The 22498-nt window shown below is 39.5% G+C and overlaps 2 protein-coding genes across 2 annotated transcripts; one reads left to right on the plus strand and one right to left on the minus strand.

The window, feature by feature from the left end:
* Positions 1–1538: 1538 nt before the first annotated feature.
* Positions 1539–19143, minus strand: TK2 (thymidine kinase 2; the record flags this gene model as incomplete). The annotated part of the gene is made up of 10 exons (XM_084533763.1): positions 1539–2518; positions 2922–3002; positions 7240–7319; positions 7651–7739; positions 12327–12400; positions 13708–13797; positions 15544–15597; positions 17032–17106; positions 18038–18075; positions 18798–19143. 10 exons carry the CDS (start codon positions 19141–19143, stop codon positions 2420–2422), a joined length of 1026 nt encoding a protein of 341 aa, XP_084389889.1. The 3' UTR covers positions 1539–2419.
* Positions 19067–22309, plus strand: LOC311443511 (chemokine-like factor). Its single transcript, XM_084533765.1, has 4 exons — positions 19067–19204; positions 19352–19510; positions 20202–20297; positions 21910–22309. The coding sequence occupies exons 1-4, from the start codon at positions 19142–19144 to the stop codon at positions 22012–22014; spliced, it is 423 nt and encodes a 140-aa protein (XP_084389891.1). The 5' UTR covers positions 19067–19141; the 3' UTR covers positions 22015–22309.
* Positions 22310–22498: the final 189 nt, after the last annotated feature.

Below are 22498 nucleotides of genomic sequence, written 5' to 3' on the forward strand. Positions count from 1 at the left end.
CCTACAAACCCAGAATACTTTCTGTGATACTTTCCAACTTGCTGCCCCATCATTCCTTCTTTGACATTCAGAAAGGAATAAAATCATATCAGAATAATGCTGATTGTCCTTTTTATTCTCCCCCTTATGAACAGAGAAATTTCAGAGAAAGCAAATTCCAGGTTTAAAAACATCTATTTATGATTCCTGCAGTATTTTTATCTACACATCTATAGCTGACTGCAAACATTGTGCATTCATGACATATAACTAACAAGCTGTTCACTTCTGTTTCCAGTTCTCAATACATATCCCAAATACACGGAAATCTATTTATGAAAACAGACAGCAAAAGACAGTAAAACATACTCTGTAGTCATTGAATCTGTAATTTTTAATAAATTATATAGTTGTTTCCTACATCTTTTATTATAATTATGAATATCAATAACTCCTGTTCAAACTCCTGTTCTGATCATGAAGAAAAAAAATAAAAATCTGTTCAAAACCAAATTGCTTTGAAATTCAAAAAGATGACAGTAAGATTCTCGGTACCACAGGATTCTCTTTACAAAACAATTAAGTGCTCTTTTCTAGACTGCCAAGCTAGCACACAAAATACTTATCATTGGCTCCTACAAACCATAATCAAATTGAAAATGAGTGAAACCTACAGAAATATTTATAAATATTTCATTTGGTCTCTTATAGAAGAAAAAAACTTGGAAAGTTTAACAGAAGGTTTCAAGCATGACCATTGCTCCTACACAAATAAACATCAATAAGATAATTATTTAACATGCAAGATCTTATTTTTAAGATAGAATTCCAAAGCTTTAAAACAGAACAACAGAACAGCAACTGAGTTCACAAGCTTTAGCATACTAATACGGTACTTCACTAAGAAATGCTCAGTGCACTGATCACTGTTAAGTTGTACTGATTTGGGGGAAAAAAGAAAAACACCAGATGGGAATAACAAGAAGAAATGAACTGCATTTCCTGATTTGGAAAAAGGTGCAGTCATTTCAGGTACAGCTACCACAAAACTACAAAATCAAAGATGTGATCTCAAAAAGTAATACAATAAAATATTGTTCAAAATCACGTGAAACATGAAAATGTCAAGTAACTGAAAATTACTGTCAACAAGTTACAGACATTTAGGCGATTAGTGATGGAAGTACTAACTAAAGTCTTGAAGATTAGCCATTTTCAGGAGCATTCAATACAAAGCCATGACAGATGCTCACCAACATTAATCCAAGTGTGTTTTAAAGTACTGTTAACATTGCTTGTGCAAATTAAACCAATCAAAGCTGTTATGAAAGTTATACCATACTTCAGAAATTATCCCCCCCCCCAAATTAAACAGAAAAAGCAATGCAAAAACAGTCATAACTGCTCCATTAAAAGCATTATCTTGAAGACAACACTGAAGAGGGTAACATGGAAATGCAGAGCAACTTAACGCTTACAATAACAACCACAAGAATTACCTCCCCCCCCATTTCTCTACTGTCCAAGTACCTGTAAACCACAATAAACTGATCAAGGTGTAATCTGAAAGAACTTGGTGCATTTTTCTTTATTAAAAAAAAACAAAACAACAACAAAAACACTCAAACATTTAAGAATCCAAAGCAGTTAAAAATCAATTAATTCTACTACTTATATCACCATTTGAAAGGAATAACAGAGTTCTGTGCACACTGTATTGTCACTAGTCCTCATGTAAGCCATAATAAGGTGATTTCATGGAAAATAGAGAAGCCCTTTTAAAAACCTGCCCTAAAAAAGGCGGCCTCAGAGCCATTCTATATTCCCAGTCACAAGAAATATGTTACTCTTCTGCCACTGAATTCAGTGTGGCTCTGCTGATACATAGCTATCTCAGAACTATACTGTGATTTCATGTAAAGCAGAAGAAACTGAATTCAATGAAATTCAGTAGTGTATGTGGGATTAAAGTAAGAAACCCACACACCCTATTTTGACATGACCTGTTTTACAAACCTACTTTAATGTGATGCACTTCATTTCCTTCTTCTAATAAAACATGACATCCCACCTTTTGTATGGAACTACTTTTTTCAAATTACAAAAACAGCTTTGTCATGGTGAAAAAAAAGAATAAACTTAGGTTATTTATAGGAAACAGCAGTAAGTGGGACATGGGAGAAAGAGATGTATTTCAACAGAACAGCATCAACACAGAAAAGCAGACGGAGAACCTAAAAACGTGGAAGGGAATTGGAGCATATTCTGTTTGTGACCTGTTTCGGAACATTTCATAGTGGGAAGTCCACAACATCCTACAAAGCATAATGCTAAAGTAGAAACATTTACATTCAGAAGTACTGCAAATACTCAAAATTGCCCCCAAACAGGACTTTATAAATACAGTTTGTTTGTTTTAAAATACAAGTACCACAGACTTCTATAAATGGTGTTGCATATTATATGGATTTAGTATTTGGTCCCGGTTTTCTTCATACTTTTCTATCATTTTCTGCATGTCATGGTCAGCTCCAATAACCTTGAAAACAAGAACATGAACATTAGAAATAACGTCATCGTAATATATATTTGCTTTTGAGCAAAATAAGACTACCACTGAAGCCAGAATGAAATACTTTCAGTAGATTCCTAGAAATCCATTTAATTATTTCTCTGTTCAGAATCTGGCATTCACTGAAAAGCTATGTGTCTGATCCTACAAACAATCAGAAGTGAACAGCCCCCTACATTCCACCTATATGGTAACAACCAGACTTATGCTATTCTCTGTGGATAGCTGTAAACATTTTTCTGACATTTTCTTTCTCCAAAGGTTATTAAAAAAGCAGCTTTATTTATTTTTACCACTAATTATCTCTCTTAATAGTTAAAGAGTACAATAATCCATGTGCTTAATTGGTTATAACTAAAATTATACTCACAAGCACTGGGCAGGAAACTTTATATAAGGTATGTTTAATGAGCCACTCCTCGTAGAGCTGATGAATAGCTTCTAAATATTCCTAGAAAAGAGGCATTCGGATAACACACGTTCCCAGGGATGAAACACATAGCAATTTTTGTATGTTTGTTAAGAAATTAACAACTACACATGAAAATGACCATCAGATAGTTCCACTAACAAAAACTTAAATCTGAGAAAAAACTTGTGAGAAAAATTAATTCCAAGTATATGGTTTTATTCCATAAAGAACCTCTAAGAGACAGAGTTTAGAAGGGCACAGGGCTCTCAGCATGTTGTAAGATCAAAAACGGTGCTTCTGTCCCACTGGTATAACCTGGCCCAAGATTTGTCAGGGAAAAACACAGCGAAGGGAGGTAAGGACAAAAAGGGTAAGACTGCAAAGAAAACATACTGAAGGCACTTCCTGTGTCGATGTTTTTCCTAATATTGCCAGTTCAATTTCTCCTGATTTAATTTCCTCTAAAAGCATTTCTGCCTCTCATCAACTATTAGATTTTTTTCATGGAGATCACTTAGCATTTTTCATTCCAACTGGTTTCTTCCCCTCCTGCCCCTCGGTAGAGCTACAACATAACACAACATCTCTTCAAATCCACCCAAGCAAGGATTTATTCGGAGGATAAGGCAATGGCCCAGCTGAAGTGCATCTACACCAATGCACGCAGCATGGGTAACAAACAGGAGGAGCTGGAAGCCATCGTGCGGCAGGCAGGCTACGACTTGGTTGCCATCATGGAGACGTGGTGGGACCAGTCTCATGACTAGAGTGCTGCAATGCCTGGCTATAAGCTCTATAGAAGGGACAGGCAGCATAGAAGGGGTGGTGGTGTGGCTCTCTATATTAGAGAGTCTTTCGAGGCTGTAGAACTCGAGGTTGGGAATGACAAGGTCGAGTCCCTTTGGGTTAGGATCGGCAGGGACAACAAGGCTAGTGTCCTGGTCGGGGTCTGCTATAGACCGCCGAACCAGGATGAGGAGACGGATGAGGAATTCTACAGGCAGCTGACAGAGGTTGCAAAATCATCAGCTCTTGTACTCGTGGGGGACTTCAACTTCCCTGACATATCCTGGAAGCACAACACAGCCCTGAGAAAGCAGTCTAGGAGGTTTCTGGAGAGCGTGGAAGATAGCTTCCTGACGCAGCTGGTTAGTGAGCCTACCAGGGGAGGTGCCCCGCTAGACCTTCTCTTCACAAACAGAGAAGGACTGGTGGAGGACGTGATCGTCGGGAGCTGTCTAGGGCAGAGTGACCACGCAATGGTGGAGTTCACTATTCTTGGCGAGGCCAGGAAGGGGACCAGTAAAACCGCTGTATTGGACTTTCGGAGGGCTGACTTTGAGCTGCTCAGGACACTGGTTGGTGGAGTCCCTTGGGAGGCGGTTCTGAAGGGCAGAGGGGTCCAGGAAGGCTGGGCGCTCTTCAAGAGGGAAGTCTTAATGGCGCAGGAACGGTCTGTTCCCACGTGCCCAAAGACGAGCTGGCGGGGAAGAAGACCGGCCTGGCTCAACAGAGAATTGTGGCTTGATCTTAGGAGGAAAAAGAGGGTTTATAAGCTTTGGAAAAGTGGGCAGGCCACTAAGGAGGACTTTAAAGAAGTAGCGAGGCTGTGCAGGGACAAAATTAGGAAGGCCAAAGCTCATCTGGAGCTCAATCTGGCTACTGCCGTTAAAGATAACAAAAAACGTTTCTATAAATACATCAACACAAAAAGGAGGACTAAGGAGAATCTCCATCCTTTACTGGATGCGGGGGGAAACTTAGTTACAAGAGATGAGGAAAAGGCGGAGGTGCTCAATGCCTTCTTTGCCTCAGTCTTTAGCGGCAATACCGGATGTTCTCTGGATACCCAGTACCCTGAGCTGGTGGAAGGGGATGGGGAGCAGGATGTGGCCCTCATTATCCATGAAGAACTGGTTGGTGACCTACTACGGCACTTAGATGTGCACAAGTCGATGGGGCCAGATGGGATCCACCCAAGGGTACTGAGGGAACTGGCAGAGGAGCTGGCCAAGCCGCTGTCCATCATTTATCAACAGTCCTGGCTATCGGGGGAGGTCCCAATCGACTGGCGGCTAGCAAACGTGACGCCCATCTACAAGAAGGGCCGGAGGGCAGACCCAGGAAACTACAGGCCTGTCAGTTTGACCTCAGTGCCAGGAAAGCTCATGGAGCAGATCCTCCTGAGAGTCATCATGCAGCACTTGAAGGGGAAGCAGGCGATCAGGCCCAGTCAGCATGGCTTTATGAAAGGCAGGTCATGCCTGACGAACCTGATCTCCTTCTATGACAGAGTGACGCGCTGGGTGGATGAGGGAAAGGCTGTGGATGTGGTCTACCTTGACTTCAGCAAGGCTTTTGACACCGTCTCCCACAGCATTCTCCTCAAGAAACTGGCTGCTCTTGGCTTGGACTGGCGCACGCTTCGTTGGGTTAGAAACTGGCTGGATAGCCGGGCCCAAAGAGTCGTGGTGAATGGAGCCAAGTCCAGTTGGAGGCCAGTCACTAGTGGCGTCCCCCAGGGCTCGGTGCTGGGGCCGGTCCTCTTTAATATCTTCATCGATGATCTGGACGAGGGCATCGAGTGCACCCTCAGTAAGTTCGCAGATGACACCAAGTTAGGTGCGTGTGTCGATCTGCTTGAGGGTAGGAAAGCTCTGCAGGAGGATCTGGATAGGCTGGACCAATGGGCTGAGGTCAACTGCATGAAGTTTAACAAGGCCAAGTGCCGGGTCCTGCACCTGGGGCGCAATAACCCCAAGCAGAGCTACAGGCTGGGAGAGGAATGGTTGGAAAGCTGCCAGGCAGAGAAGGACCTGGGAGTGATGGTGGACAGTCGGCTGAATATGAGCCAGCAGTGTGCTCAGGTGGCCAAGAAGGCCAACAGCATCCTGGCTTGTATTAGGAACAGCGTGACCAGCAGGGCTAGGGAGGTGATCGTCCCCCTGTACTCAGCTCTGGTGAGGCCGCACCTCGAGTACTGTGTTCAGTTTTGGGCCCCTCGCTACAAGAAGGACATCGAGGTGCTTGAGCGGGTGCAGAGAAGGGCGACGAAGCTGGTGAGGGGCCTGGAGAACAAGTCCTACGAGGAGCGGCTGAGGGAGCTGGGCTTGTTCAGCCTGGAGAAGAGGAGGCTCAGGGGCGACCTTATCGCTCTTTACAGATACCTTAAAGGAGGCTGTAGAGAGGTGGGGGTTGGCCTGTTCTCCCACGTGCCTGGTGACAGGACGAGGGGGAATGGGCTTAAGTTGAGCCAGGGGAGTTTTAGGTTAGATGTTAGGAAGAACTTCTTTACAGAAAGGGTTGTGAGGCATTGGAACAGGCTGCCCAGGGAAGTGGTGGAGTCACCATCCCTGGAAGTCTTCAAAAGACGCTTAGATGTAGAGCTTAGGGATATGGTTTAGTGGAGGGCTGTTAGCGTTAGGTCAGAGGTTGGACTCGATGACCTTGAGGTCTCTTCCAACCTAGAAAATTCTGTGAAAATTCTGTGATTCTGTGATTCTCCGAGGCAAAAAAATCTGGCCCAAAATCTAGCTTTTTGCATGTACCTTTGCATAGACATTGAACTGACAATTACTTCTACTGAACTATACAACAGTAGATAACCTTGTAATATACAGCATGTCTCCTACAAATACATTTATTTCCATTCAGGATTTCTTTAGGAGAAAGCCTGTTCAGTGAAAAGCTACTGAGTAACCTGTGACACAGGAAGCGACCATTCTACTGATTTATTTTTAAGCAGGTTCCCAGATACTAACTACTTTCAAGATGTTGCTTGTTTTGAGACACAAGCAGAGACACTCTTCAAGCATAAACTTCCCGGTAATAGCAGATGATAAGTGCCCACATAATTTTCAGCATCTGCATGCACGAGTATCTGTGCTTCAAAAGGGTGCCTTTATGCTATTTAGTAATACAAAAAACAATTAGCTTCTTATATCTTGGAGAAGATGAACAGTTGATTAATACTTCACTAAAACATTCAGCTATAGTATACTGATTACTAAAACTTAACGCTTGGGGAAGTCAGCATGCACAACAGATCATTTTTATAAAGTAAGCCAAAATCGAATAACGAAGTTTTAATTCACAATGGAAATAGAACAGAACAGAATATCCCAAGTTGGAAGGGGTCCCCAAGGATCAAGTCCAACTCCTCCAGACATCTGCAGTTAATTTTGGAAATACACTCAGGATACGATTTAAGCATTATATCGGCATTAACAAGTTTTTCAAGCTCATTGTAACCCCATATATCAAGGGAACTCCTTACCAGAGGAATTATTTTTTCCTCTTCTCTACATCTTCTCTTTAATCTCTCATAACAAACTTCAGGAGAAGTCTGCAGGTAAACTGTCAATAAAACATATATATAATATATATATAGGTAAATAATAGTTACATTCAAGGATCAGCTTTAAAAGCAAAGAAGAAACTTCACAAATTAAAGAAGAAAAGGATCCTGATTTGGGTACCACCACTGAACCTCCCCTTTGGCATTACTGTCAATCAACCTCTGAAACATCCATGAATTCGTACTGTCTTATGATACACATCATAGCCACTATGATAATTAATAATGTGATTATTAAGAAAAAAAAGTACTTTTTCTCCTCAGATTAAAGACCCACTTTAATCCCACCCACCCACAAATGTGCCCCACCAGATCCCATCAAAATTTTACCTATTAAATCAACTGAAACATCAGTGTTGTTCTGGATCCAGTCAAACCATTCGCTTAGGACAACGTAATCCACCTCTGGCATTTTCCCGCTGAAAAAAAACATGACAGTCATCATTCACTGAACAATACACAAAGATCAATTTTAAACTCATATGGACTGTTGCTTTTTTGTGTGTTTTTTTTTTTTTTTTTTTTTTTTTTTTTTTAACTACTCCCAATTTATTCCAGCATATGTGAAATGAAAACAAAACCAACATTAAAGGCCTTACAAAGCATTGTCTATACAAATAGAAGTCCAAATTTTTCCTCTTCCTAAAAACAGTGACTAGCATAAAGTTTCTATTATTAACAGTTACAAACATGAATAATGTTTCCTACCACAATTAAGAAATAGTTACTTGGTGACTAAGAAGAAAAAACATGACCATGTAGTGGTATAAAGTGACATTTATACAATAATAACAAATGAGTGTCAATGATATTTATTATATTTATTACTCATGTTTCTTACATCAGGATAATATCAAATATATCTGAACTGCATGACACCAGAAAGTCCTGACTTACTCAGAAGCAATGACATTTCACTATAGAAGCCAAAGTAGAGAGCAGTGAAAAAATAATGACACCATGTAAATAAAATTAACTCCTACTGTAAGAAATATTTGTGTCCTGAAATATTCAGCATGCTTAATTTGAACTTTGTATTCAGAACACACAGACAATATTGGAGACAACTACCCCAAAAGTTATCTCAATAAGAATAATAAAATCTCAAACAACTCACGTAAAAGGTAGTCTATAGATGATATATTAAGGATCACATTACTTCTACTGGTATCAGAGCTTTCTCATATTACCATATTCCTAAATAGTCAAATATTACTAGTTTCAGATTATTTTGTATTCCAAATTGATTACAGTAATACATACTCTATTCTTTTCCCTAAATGCCTCTGTAACAGAAATAAAGTAAGGAAGAAGGTATTGAGAGACACCTGTCCTTTCCACCTGAATGATTAAAAACAATTGCAACATTTTAAATACTGCTGAATAAAAAGATCCTACAGATTTCTCAACCATTCTCCTGGCAACATGTTGATTACTTGCAAAACCAAATAAAGATAATCCAGAAAGATATTTCCACTTAAGTATGCAAGAAAGCAAAACCAGTATTCCTACCACCTCCCTTTTTTTTTTTTTTTATCTGCCATCCAGCTGAATATCTTCCAATTCACTGCTATTCCTCTAATGTATCAGTAAGTGTACATTTTTGATATAAATAAGCTAAACACTGATTCTGCTGCTTTACTCTGGAAGACAGGAAGCTCAAAAGAAATTAGAAATAAGAATATTAAAAAAAAAAAATAACACCATTCTTAACCTAAAGGATACATCCACGTCAGTTCTGCATTGACCTCCCCTGAGGACAACATGCCTTTGCCTTCCCTGTGTCAGCAGAGTCCCCTGGATAATCACATGAGGATTCTGTATCAGGCTCAAGGTCCCTAATGATACAGGTTTCACTGCATCTTTGAAAACTTTACTGACATTTGACTCCTACCAAGTAAAGGGTTTACCGCAAAATGAATTATAAATACCTATGAATTCAAATGGGACAAAGTGCAAGCACTTACCCTGCAACGTACCATGTATACTCACGTGCACACATTTAAAAATCTTCTACAGTTTTACACCTAACATGAGCGTGTCTTTCAGTGCTAAACTCAGATGTACAATCACAACAAGAACTTGGACACTCATGCAGTCAGTGCATGCCGGGGAAGCTATCAGAAATGGCTCAAAATTTAAGCCTTCCATCATCGTCGTAAATCTTATGCTATTTCTCTCTCTCTGGGAAAAAGCCTGCAAAGCCAAAACACAAATACTGAGTGACACTGGATCAAAGAGCTCGTATTCCTGATATTCCAAAGCTCTTCATCCTTTGCTTCAACTAAACATTCACCTAAAGGAGGAGGACTTGTATAGACCAGGAATAAAAAGGAATTCTGCATTTTAAGACCAGAACCCTAAGCAATACATTCTCTTATGTAAAAGAAAGCAGAAAAAAAAACTGATCTTTGTAGCATGCTTACAGCATACAGTCTGAGACTTTATTTTGAATTTAATGGGAAGCCTTCCACACACCTGAAAATATCTGTTTAGCAGCATGAGACTGAAGGCTTTTTCTGATAAAATTTTCAGTAAAATTTAAAGATGTGAGGTCAGTTTTGTTTTGCAGACCTTTAATCTGACAGGAATAATTCCATTTCTACAATGGGCAACATTCTGTGTTCTCTGCAAGCTTCTTTTGCATATTTATTAACCTATGTAATAATTAACAATACTACCCTAACAGACAGCAGTTTTCTTCTCGGAACACTAATAGGGAGAGAAAAAGCATCTGGATGGATACGAAGACATTTTCCTTTGCCAAATCTACTGAGTTACAACATGATTTTTTAAATTCTCATGCAGCGATCTAACAAGAAACATAGCATGGGAAGTAATCTTTTTAAGTTACAAAGCCTTTTCCCTGCCACAGGGTACTATTATCCTTCTACATAAATTTACCAAGCCTGAAGTTTGTATTTTCCCTTTGTTCTTCTGCTGGAGATGACACTATCTTCTAATTTTTCATCATCTAATGTATCCACAGCTTTTATCTATCTAATTATTCTTCTGTTGTTATATTCTTCAAATATCACTCTTTCCCATTTTTATTGTTTGCAGCTGGTGTGCCAATAGATGACAAGCGATTATCCCAACTGTTCTGTACGAATATGGCACTGTTTTTGTCTTTTTAAACAGGCTTTCGGTTCTTTTGATCATTCCAGTATCCCAGCTTCACACCTGTTTTCAGTTTTAGTTCACAGATCATGCATAAGCAGTAAGAAGTGTAAAAAGTAGTGTTTCCTCCTAAAAGCTCCGTACAGAAGCACTAGTATTTCCTTCTGTCCTGGAAGCTTTTTGCCAGATACTTCCAAGAATTAAATACACTTGTCTCTGAACTACACAATGCTCGCATTATTTTGTAATCAATCAATTCAGATATATATATATATGCACACATATGTATATAAAATAACTGTATAGAAGTTATATATATTATATATAATAAAAGGTGTGTTTATATTTTATGTATCTGCTTTTCAACTTAGTACCTTCCATCTTACAGTTGAAATTTTTGTCAGCTCAGCTGAACGATTGAGCATACTCTCCCTTTGAACCAAAGCAGCAATCCAAAGACTGATCCAACATGAGAACGTCCTTCCACCCTGACACTTCCCCTCTCACTGTCTCTCTTAAGTGAGATTTCCTGCCATGTTACAATCACCAGCTCCTGTACTTCCATGAAAAATTGTTCAGGAAAGTCTCCAAATACCTCCCTGACAAATACTTAACTTCAGACTGATTGTCACAATTCAGAATGACTAGATTAGACTAATGTGATGCATCTTTGATCACTGACTTTACATTTACAAAACAAGTGCCTTCTGTCCAATATTAAAAACTGCTGAAGCAACAAAACATCTTAGACACCATTAAAAATTTTATTACAAAATTAACACAAAGCTGACATGCAGACTTTGCATCATAGCAGCCAAGTTTCTCTTGGGACAAAAGCAGTTTGTCTACCATGAATAAAATGTTGCTAATTAAAAAAAAAAAAAGACTGGCATTCCAGTTACATTTCCACTGTATACAGACTGGGATAAATAATGTCTCTTCTTGTTTCTGTTTGCCTCGCATCTTACTGTCTCTCCGTAAAGTTTCGAACTAGTTCAATAAATGCCTAGAAGCTTACGTAGCATGGGTGCCATCTTGTGGCGTGCCACTGTGCTCCCTGCACACAGGGGCAAGAAACTGATTTTGTCCCATTAGACCACTGAAAAAAAAACAATAGAACAACATTACATATTTTCAATATACAATCACCATTATAAAAATACCTGTGCTGATTGCTGCACTATTTAGTTAGTACAGAGTGGATGAGTTATACACAGGCCAGGTGATAAATGTGTTTATTAAAACATTTATTTATTAAAAAAAGGTTAGAACCAGCTGCTCTATGACTGCACTAAGCACATTTTGGGGGGCTGGGAGGAAGGCCTCAATTCAGAAAATGGCATTTATAGACAAACAGTTCTTGTTCTTTCTTTACTCACTCACCGACCAAAGAGTTTTGAGTCTGTATTGATCCTGTGAACCCTGATTCTGAGCAATACCATGTGAGGGCTAGAATGCTTGTTGCTTGAGTTCCTACCTGCAAGACACGACAGTCCTGGATGCTAGGCTTGATAATACTACCTCGTTCCCTCCCTCCTATAGTATACTTCATAGCCCCATGTTTTTTGAGCTATTCAGTATTTGTTTGCTTTCATTTAAGCAAGACTTGTATATTCAGCTGGAGAGCAGATAACTTCAATTAACAGTTTTGTAAATGCTAAGATGTTCTAAAGACAAGAGCACTTGTGAAGAATGCTGACACCTGTCCCACATACTCCAGAATTTACTCTGCCAGTGGACAGCAGGCCCTGTACAAAGCACACAGCCACTCCAGCACAGAGTGGCACAAAAGCACACACTATTTAGATACAAATTACCAAATAAATAATTGGACACTTTTATTCATTTAAACACAGAAAATAAAAGTATAAAATAATATACTGTACCTTCGATATAAATTTTCTACAAAAATGTATTTTGCACTGTGAATTGATCTCTCCATCATTCTTACCGGGGAAATCTACAAAATAAAATTTGACAGTCACCAAGTAGTTTACATTTTATCAGCATTTGTGTCTTTTCAAGTTCTTATTGTACATGATGTCCTGTACATTCTGAAATACAAAACATTTTCAGCTCTTCCAGATCCCATAATAAGAAAAATCACTGGGGAAGGGGAACAGAAAAACGAAGTGTAAATAATCTTATTTGTGGTCACTACATTGTTAAACACCTGTGTAATTAAATTTTATTCATATGCAAGTTTCGAGGCAGCTACAGAAGTACTCAACGCAGCAGCTGAAGTACAAAATAAGCAGCAATCCACTTAGGACTTAAGAGAGCAACAAAAACTATTGCTACCTGAATTGCTGCCATCTTGAAGTTTGTTACTGTCTCAATAGCACAGAGCTTACCTCAGAAAAACTGTAGCAAGAAACCAGCACTTTAAAGCTGTCTCAAGCATTCTTCTACCCCCCAGATGCCAAAGAAATCACTGACAAAGAACAGTTGCCTTAGCCACTCTTGCATGTGTTCAAACAGTGCTCCATTTTGGAGAAGATATTCTCTGACACGGTCTGATTCCTGCAGAGCAATGCCATCCTGGAAGTGCTCTTTTCAATCAGGTATTCTGCATGTTAATCACCATGGAATCACCATTTGTTTCAGCAAGGTTCAAGTGGCAGCAAAGCACAGACTAAAATGCTGGACAATCCTTAGGAATTTTTATGAGCTTTTTCTACAACAGAATGAGATTTTTATCATTCTGGAAAAACAGAAAAGCACCGGTATGAAATACTTAACAGAGAAAAAGAAGATAAAAAAAAAAGGGCATAAACCATCTGAAGTGAAGCAACAGATAAAATTTGAGTGGAAATATTTTGGATAAACATGAGAAACAATAGCTAAATTTGTGCTAGACAGCAATGGAACATCTTTGTTATTAATTAAAACATGCCAAAGGTTTGAAATAACTACGTTTATATAGGGTCAATACAGACAAGTCATTAGCATGTGATGAAGCTATTGTCGCAAGTCTACCTCTTAAAGGGTGATGCAAAAGAAGCAGTATTACTTTTGGGAAGCAAAGGATCTGAGCAGATAGGAAGCAGGTGTTTCACCCTTCTGGAGCATGTGTAGAGCATAACAACAGTATCTTTGCATGAAAAATGCATACACGCTGCAGGAACAAAGAATACACAGAGAATCCTAATTTTCAGATACAAGACTAAAAGAAATATTTATTAGAAATATTTATTCATAACCACATCTTACCAACTCTTTCATAAGTTAAGTTCTTTAAGTTATAAGAAAAGCACACTTATTTACCATTGGTCTAGTATGCTGCTCCAACATTGTAAGCTGTATGTAAGTCTGTAATGTTATCCCCCATCTGGATGCATCTTGGTACATTAAGCCCTGGGGTTAGAGATAGAAGCAAGACAAAAGTGGGTTCTATTTTTTGTTTTGTTTTATGTTCTTTGTTTGTTATTGTTGTTAAGGTTGAACAACAAAAATGGAAATTGTGTACTTCAAAAACTATGCACTACAGCAATACATTTACTAATTAAAAACGTATCTGATACTACATTTTTGTGCAGTGACAGACTCTCTCATAATACTCCAGACTCTCGTCCATCCAGAAACACATCTATGGTTCCAGTAAGCATGTCTCAGGCCTCAGAAAAGATAGCTTTTCAGACAGACTCTTACAACTTCACCCCCCCCCCCAAGGGACCCTCACAGCATTTCTCAGATGGCTTTCTGAGATTTCTCAGATTCTCCTTCTCACTGCTTCAATTCCCCCCGACATTTACAAGCACCAGTCCCTCCTGCGATGCAGTTAGAAGATCTGACTTGAAATAAAGCATCATTCAGTGTATTCACTGAAGTAGCATCACTTCAGTCCATAAATCTGACCTCTTTTTCTCCCTGTTCACGATCAGAACAAAAAACTAATTTGAAGTACACAGATTGCTGGGATGAGACGTGACACAACCAAGCATGCCTCACCCTTTTACTAGTAACAGTAAAGCACAGCCTCAGCAAATCCTCACAGGGGAATCACCTTTTCCACAGGACCTACGCTGGCAGTAATGGTAACAAATACTTAATATTAATACAATTATTAATACAAATGCTTAAGCACACATGGCTTAGGGTGTATCCACAATGCTGTGCTGACAGCAAATTCCAGATGAGCTTGGGCACTGATCTTGGTCAGGAACTAAATTTTTGCAATGGAGGTGATCATACAAGCAAGGAAGGCTGACACCACAAACCAACCATTCCAGCAAAAGTGTATCTGTGGATATAGTCAGAGCCCTTAGGTCCCTGTCTCAGAGCACAGACGTGACCAAGTGACTTACCCACAGGGAACGGTTACAATTGGTAACCACCTTGAAGAGAGCAGAAACTCTCACCTTCCAGGATTAAATTTTCTATCTTTAGCAATCTAACAGTGAACTGATGAAATTCACCTCTTGTTTTCTGAGGCAGATTAATAGCAAAGACATTATTCCCTTCTTTGAAATACATGTAAGTCAGTTTAAATACAACTGTCACAGTTGTATTCATGGCTTTTTATGCTGTTGTATTTTTTATGTTTTTATATTTATTCTCTTATATATTTTATATTTTATATATTTATATATAAAATTTTATATATTTATATATAAAATGTATTTTATATATTTTTATATTTTTTACATTTTTTATGTTTTTAAGTTGTATTTTATGGCTTATGTATTTGTGGCTTTCTGTGAAATTCTTCAGCTTGTACCCAGTAAAAAAAGTGTATAATCTAGCATTATGCCTGGACCTCTACCTACAACCCCTTTCATGCAGCCAAATCACACTGCCTTGGCAGAGTTTTGGTGTTTTGAAAGCAGGCACTCCGTGAGTACACTGCCCCTCATCACTCAGCTATGCAAAGATAAAAATTCACAAGCCCTGCTGAAACAACATTTAATATTCTATGCGTTTACTATACGCATGTCTTAATCACAGTAAAAGTGATTTTTGCATCATAGAGCTTTATTTTCTTGATGTATGAAATTACAACCACACCTTTCATAACAGTTTTACTAAATGGTAAGAAGTCATCATTTGTGTTTTCTAAAAAGAATAGTTATTGTAACTGTGCAATCTGTTTCTATCACTTACCAGAATATTATGACCACGAACGTTCCTCCATTTATTCACCGGTTCTGTCAAGACCTTATTAAAAAAAAAAAAATCCATGTTAAACATCCTTTAGAGTTGAAATACTTACTTGACCCTACAAGTCTACAACTACTTTTAATGAATGCTTGCTTGGTAAGTCAGAGTATTCAGGACATGTACTGAAAAGTTCATCCCTCTTTAATAAAGAGCACTGAATCCTGCAACACAAAATATAACAATGAACCTTTTTTTTTTTTTTTTAAAAAAAAAAAAAAAAAAAAAAAAAGGAAAGACAAATATAGTTTCTTATCATGATCTTTTTATTATTTTTAAATCTTCAAAATTTAACACTGGATTGATTACAGGCCCAGATATAATTTCACTTTTCAAGTCACTTATAAATATGATGTAGGGGAAAGAATGGCTAGCTGAGTGCCAACTGCATTTCAATGACCTGTTTTTTCCTTCACAAATTGATTTCCCAGAGAATAATATTTCTTAGCAAAGGAAGAGAAGATGAGAATGCCATTGTGCTAGTTTCAGGTTTATTATTGTGATCTAAAAGTCAAAATGCATTCAAAACTTTAATAATGTTTAAAAATAATCAGGAAAAGCTTCTAAGTAGAGCAGGTAAAAACACAAAAGACTCATATGATTCATAGACGGTCTAAAATTGCTGGAGTACTGTAGAACCAGAAAATCTGATAACCTGGGAAATTAACTGTGTTATTATAAAATGTTGCACTACAAGCAGATTAATGTTTGCTGTCTTTTTAGTTACTAGTTATTTATTCCACAGGATTTACCAATAACCAAATAACATCTGGAAACCAAGCATTTCTATGTGGAATCCTTTTCCCAAATGTATTCCCAGGTCCTCTGCATAAAGTACGAACGTCTGACATACACAAAAGCAACTGTTTACTGAGGTTTGATCTCAAATCTTGTTTAAAAGACAGTAAAGCCCAGCTTTCCCTTAATCCTGTTCTAAACAATATGAAAACAAATTCAATATTGGTCTAAGAAATTCCCAGGAATTATTATAATAGATGTATTATTTTATCTATTTACTGGAATCTCTGTTACATTACATCAATATTTGTACATCGTTATTGATATGTCTTTGCTTTTTACAAAACAAATGTAAGATTATTTTTTTTAATTACACAAAATGGCATACAAGCAAACATGCCCAAACATGCCCAACCCATTAGGGCTGCTGTCAATTTACAGAGGTACAACTCTAATCTACATGTTTTATTGATACTTTAGCATCAAGTAGTATACTACGCATCATCTAAAAGTCTCTTCCACAACTTGACTATAAATACCTAAATATTTGCAGTAGCAAGTACACTGGCTCACAACATGCCGCTCCTTTCTCAGTAGCCCAAGAAGGAACAACAGTCCTAAGTTAACTGTCAATTTTGTTAAGACAAGCAAACACTTCATGATGTAAATAAGGATAAAGAAATGCAAATCCAGTACCTCAATATTAGTAGTCTGTGCAAAATAATCCAGACATGTTGTTTTTCCACTTGCAATGTTCCCCTCAATACATATCTGATGAAAAATAGTACCACCGTTAAAAGCCGAATTATTGCAAAGAAGTAAACGCCATATGTAAAAACTTACTTTTTCCATACAAAGTATACTACTGTCTTATAAAATCAATAGGTTATTCTATAGAACTACATTAGGGATCAGTTTGGATTTTGTGGCTCCCCAGAGACCACCACCTTTTCTTCTACCCAAAGTACATATGCCAGCAGTTCCTTTACAATGCAGGGGGCAGCTTACTCTTTGCCCTCCGCCCCACATAGCCAGCTGCTTTCCACCACCCTGCCCTGAGTGTGCAGCCACTTCCCACATCCTCCCCAGGGCCCTAAGGGCTTCAGGACTGTCACCTGCTGCTGCTCCTCCTACATTCCCACTACACCACCTGCCACACCTCAACCTCACAGGCTTAAACTTCACTTTCAACTTGAAGTAAATGCCAAGTGGAGTAATAATTTCACTATCCATTAAATAGATGTCTTAAAATTGATTTATAAACTTAGTACTTTTAGAAGCCTACACATTTAAAATTTGGGCACTGAGATTTACAAAACTAAAACAAGAAAAAAGCTCACAGATTAGTACAGAGCAACTGCTATGCTACGCACAGAATACCCAACCTCAAACTGCAACTCGTCCCTTCAGCAATTCCCTGCACTTGCTAAAATCCTTCACAACTGTACTGCAACTAACAGACAGAGATAAATGTAAACCTGCATTTTAGGCTTACTGTTTCTGTTATCTTTACAGATGTAAACCTGCTTTAGGTCTTCACATATATCTATAAAGATAACAGACACAGTAAAGGATCCACCACCTGGACACTGGTCAACGAACAGACACATTTAATGGCTGCCAATGCGTGTACACTTACAGAAAGTAAGATGTTAAACATTTTACATTCTTTTTCAAAAAAAAAAAAAAAGTAAATACTTACAACAGTCTTCTTATCATCTCCTTTTATGAGATGCTTATCTAAAGTGAGAAAAAAAAAAAAAAAGGACGGGAGTTACAACCAAGATCTTCATAATTTATATTTATACTCAGCCTCTTACTGTGAGCTATTGCACTAAGTTGTTGTGTTCTCTGCTGGCTAACATGAACAGTTGCAAAACTACACATCATTAAGGCTTTGGGTAATCATTTGACCATGTAACAGACAGACTGTAGCGTTCACTGACACAGCTTTAGCTTAACTTCTCTGTTGACTTTAACACTGGAGTCAAACAGTGAGCACCTACACCCTGTCAGCACACTTCTGCTACGCTGGGCTCCTCAGGTAGTTGCTATTTGCTGTGGGGTCACAGTGCGAGGCCCCAGATCTTCACGGGCTTGATAAGAACGAAGATTTTAGGATGCTTCCAAGGCAATAACAATCTCTGCAAGCAGCACCGCCATTACCGGCCCTTAACCAAAGCACACAAACCGCAACAACCAGCACCAGGGCACGCCGATGCGCTGCGTGAAGGCCCGTCAGGGGCCACAGGGGCACGTAAAATGGAAGGCAGGGGCCCTGCGGGCACACAGACTGGCTGAGGAGAACCTCGCTGCTGCCCCTTAAGGGAGCCGGCAGCTGCTTTTACCAACGTAACCGGGGACACGGGATTAAAAACAGATAAATAAATAAAATCAGGGAAACGCGCCTCGCTTCCCCCTCTCGCCCCCCGCCCCGTTTATCGCGCCCTGTCGCGATTTACAGTCGCCACTGCAGCGGGGGCCGGGCCGGCCGCGCAGCGCGGGGCCTGCCGCCGAGGAGCTCGCCGCTGCCGCTGTCGCCGCCGCCGCCCTGCCGGGACAGGCCGCGCCCGCCGGGCCGCTCCTGAGGCCGCGCCGCCCCCGCGCCCCGCGCAGCGCCCAGGCCGCGCTCAGCCGCCACATCGCCCATCGCCACCGCCACCCGCACCGCCACCGCTTCCGGGCGCCCAGCGGGGCGGAGCGGGACGGAGCGGGGCGGTTCGGGGCCGTTCGGGGCGGAGCGGCGCCGTTGGGGTCCCCGCCCGGCGGATCGCGGCACGGCAACGCCCGGCGCGGCCCCTGAGCCATGGTGGCGGTGGATGCCGGCTTCCCCCGCTCCCCGCGGGGCGCCCTGAAGCTCGGCCGCATGGTAGGGAGCGGGAGGCTCCGGCCCCTCAGGCTCCCCGGTACCTGCGGAGCCCCGCGGGCAGAGCTGGCTGCGGGGCTGCTCGGGGCTCTGCCCGCGGCCGGCAGCAGCCCCGGGTGCCCGCTCATCCCCTCCCGTCTCTTCCCGCAGCTGGTGGCCTTCGTAGCGTTCGTCTGCTTCGTTGCCTCGAAAGCCCATGAAGCGTACACGGCGCTGGCGATCATGGAAGTTATCATCCCGCTGTTGTTCTTTCTACTGTATTTGCTAAAACTTGACAAAAAGATAACCAAGCTATTCTGGCCTTTAGCTGTGAGTATCGGCTCGCGGTCGAGATGAAGCCTGTTCAATGCGTGTTGTTAACTTGAATGGAAGTACCCCTGAAAGTCTGCTCGGGGAGTTCATTTGCAGGGTTAATTCAGTCCTGGTTTCTATGAAGTTAAAGCGAAAATAGCATTTCATTGGTGAGTCAGGTTTGCCTAGCAGCAACTGTTGTGTTCTTTAGCACAGACTTCTAAAGAGCTGATTTATATCAGTTAACATAGGAGGTTGTTGGTGCGTGTGTTTTTTGTTGGTTTTTGTAACAGTTCCTCCTCTGGTGAGTATCATTTGCTTAACTTTATCATACCGCCCCTTTCATCTTTCACATGACAAATTAAATACACACTTTCCTTAAATATTAACGAGTTCTCCTCTAACGACCCTTTTAAAAAAATACATTGCTTATTGTTTTAGTCTGTCAGACAGATAAACTTGCAACAGAAAATTTGCATAAATTCGACTGCCAAAAAAAAAAGAAGTGAAGACAGGTAAAAAGAGGATGTTCTGTCACGAGTTCTCTTTTACCATCAAGCCACTGGGTGTCACTGTTGATCTTACACGGGTTTAATCCTATTGTCAGAGTAAAACGGCAGCTTTTTAGTACCTGTACCATACTGGGAGCTATTCATATTCTTCTTCAGACGTGTATTTCACAATATTTTGCTTCCACTGCCTTTTTCAGGATATTTTCAACTCAGTGATATCAGCTGTGTTCCTCCTAATTGTGTGCCTGTGTGCAGTAATAATCAAGACCAACGAAGTGACACTGGCTGGAGGAGTAAGTAGAAAAATATTAATGAATTTTGATTCTTAAAATCGACATGATTTTGTATCCTTATGTTTTGATAAGGCCATGAAAATAACTCTCTTACGGAAAACCAGTCACAAAAAGACGTGAATGCACATTAATTTATCTCACTTAATCCCCAAATCAAGTAATTTAAAGACTTGTCTGTATTTAGGAACTACTGTGTAGAAATAATACTAATGCTGAAAACAGTTAGCTTAGCTAATTTGAGTAGCTGCCATTTACTTAAATAGTTTAGAAATTCTAGGTGGGAGAATCCGTAGTTCTTTTCAACTATCCAGTTTGGTTACAGGATTTAAGAAGAAATGCCTGCTATCTTCCTAAAAAAGGGCTGAAACTTTTTATCAGATATGCTGGTACTTCCCTTGTGAAGCATATTTTATTTTTTTTGACAACCTGAGAAATTACAGCACTTGAAAAGGTCTTTTTATACTATGAAGACTTTTTCGTAATTATGATCAAACCAGTTTACTATCTTAAGCTATTGGTATTATTAACTTGAAGGAAAGCTTAAAAAAAAAAAGAGCAGTAACAAGCAGTGAGGGGAAAAAAACAATCAGTTTTGAATATATTTCAGTCTGTTTCCTGAAATACAAGTAAAGTTAGAGTATGACAAGCAACCAAAAATAAAATAATAATGAACAGAACTTGTCATCTGAGTTGTTCAAAATCAGCCTAAGAGTCAGGGGGATGCAAAGCTGTTGTCCTCATTGGTGCTGATAACTGACAACCTAAGCAAAAAGATTTCATGATAAATTGATGGATTAAGGCAGAATGTAATTTATATTCTCAGTTACAAGATGAACATGAATTAAAGTTAAGCTGAAAGCAGAAGACCTTCCAATCAGATAGCTTGGAAAACAAGTTTGGGCAGAATGCATGACGTCCTCAGTACTGGGAGAAAGAAAATTGCCCATAGGCTTGTATTCCTTGGGCACAAACTGTCTTGAACTATGCTTTCCAGAAAAGGCTTGCCTTAGCATTACTCCTGCTGATCAGACAATTCAATTTTAAAACATGCTTGAATTAAAAGAAAGTGTGGAATCACACTGAAAGGCAAGGGCTGAGAAGGTTAACTGTGCAGTCATTCTGCAAACACACTTTTCCAGCTGCCTGCCCAAAGTCGTATTTTTAAACACTGATGTACATTTTCTTTGAATTCAAATGTTTCCAGTTCAGCGTTCCTGACAAGAGGAGCACTATTACTTTCCTCCTAGGCTTGTTTCTACAAATGCTGACTGCTCTGGGCCAGAAGTTAGACAGTTGTTAGACACAGAATGATTTTCTTTTTGGATAAAAGCATTGTCTTGTTTAATACAGCATCATTAGCTTCACTTTCAAGGAGAATATTTCTAGCTCTTGAGACAAACATCAGAAAACGACAGGGTGTAGACTGCTGTATGAAAGGTTGATGGGATTTAAATAACTAATTTATCAGCTGTCTTAAATCATACACGGATTTAGAAGGCCAGAAGCACCGTGGGCAGATACAATTACTGCTTCTTTGAGGCACAGCAGATGAGTCACTACAGCAAAAGATAGAGGTTCTAAGAGAAAACTAATGTTATCGTTATTTTTGCAGGTGCTTGGTTTTGTATTGCTTGTTCTCTGTGTTGTTGATGCAGTTCTTCTTTTCCAGAAGATTAGCATCAGTGGACCAAGAGAAAGGAATGGTTCTGCAAAATAAAATTACTATCTTAGCAAAAGAATAATTTCTTAATTGATTATTGTTAAACTGTTCTCTTTTACAGAATTGGTATTTTCATGTCTTTATCTTTGAATTTCCTGTGCATTTCTCTACATTTTTTTGCAAGTATTGTTCATAAGTATTATTCCATCTATATGTAGTTTCAAGTGTTGCAATTTCACCAGTTTATACTTCACAGAAAATTCTCATGTTTTTCTAAACTGAACTACATCTTCATCTGGATGAAAATTAATTTCATAATTGTCTTTCTGTAATAAAAAGATTTACAAATGGCTCTGAATGCATTATTTCATGTTATTTGTTAAGTGTACTTAGAAGGAGAAGCTATCAGCAAACATCTTAGGAACAGATTTTTTTCACCCTTCCTTGTGTTCCCCACTCCACAGGTGGTGAGCATCAGCCTGTGTAAATGTTTTATTACTGAGACCCTTTGATCCCTGAATTTTCATTTTTATGTTTGTGA

This window comes from Aythya ferina (assembly GCF_964211825.1).
Source record: "Aythya ferina genome assembly, chromosome: 12".
In the NCBI taxonomy this organism is placed as follows: domain Eukaryota; kingdom Metazoa; phylum Chordata; class Aves; order Anseriformes; family Anatidae; genus Aythya; species Aythya ferina.

Bases quoted from the DNA above. Each gene is read 5' to 3' on its own strand.
- LOC311443511 (XM_084533765.1), top strand. From the start codon at position 19,142: ATGGTGGCGGTGGATGCCGGCTTCCCCCGCTCCCCGCGGGGCGCCCTG. The intron at 19,205-19,351 runs GTAGGGAGCGGG...CTCTTCCCGCAG, and splicing joins CCCTGAAGCTCGGCCGCATG to CTGGTGGCCTTCGTAGCGTT. The intron at 19,511-20,201 runs GTGAGTATCGGC...TGCCTTTTTCAG, and splicing joins AGCTATTCTGGCCTTTAGCT to GATATTTTCAACTCAGTGAT.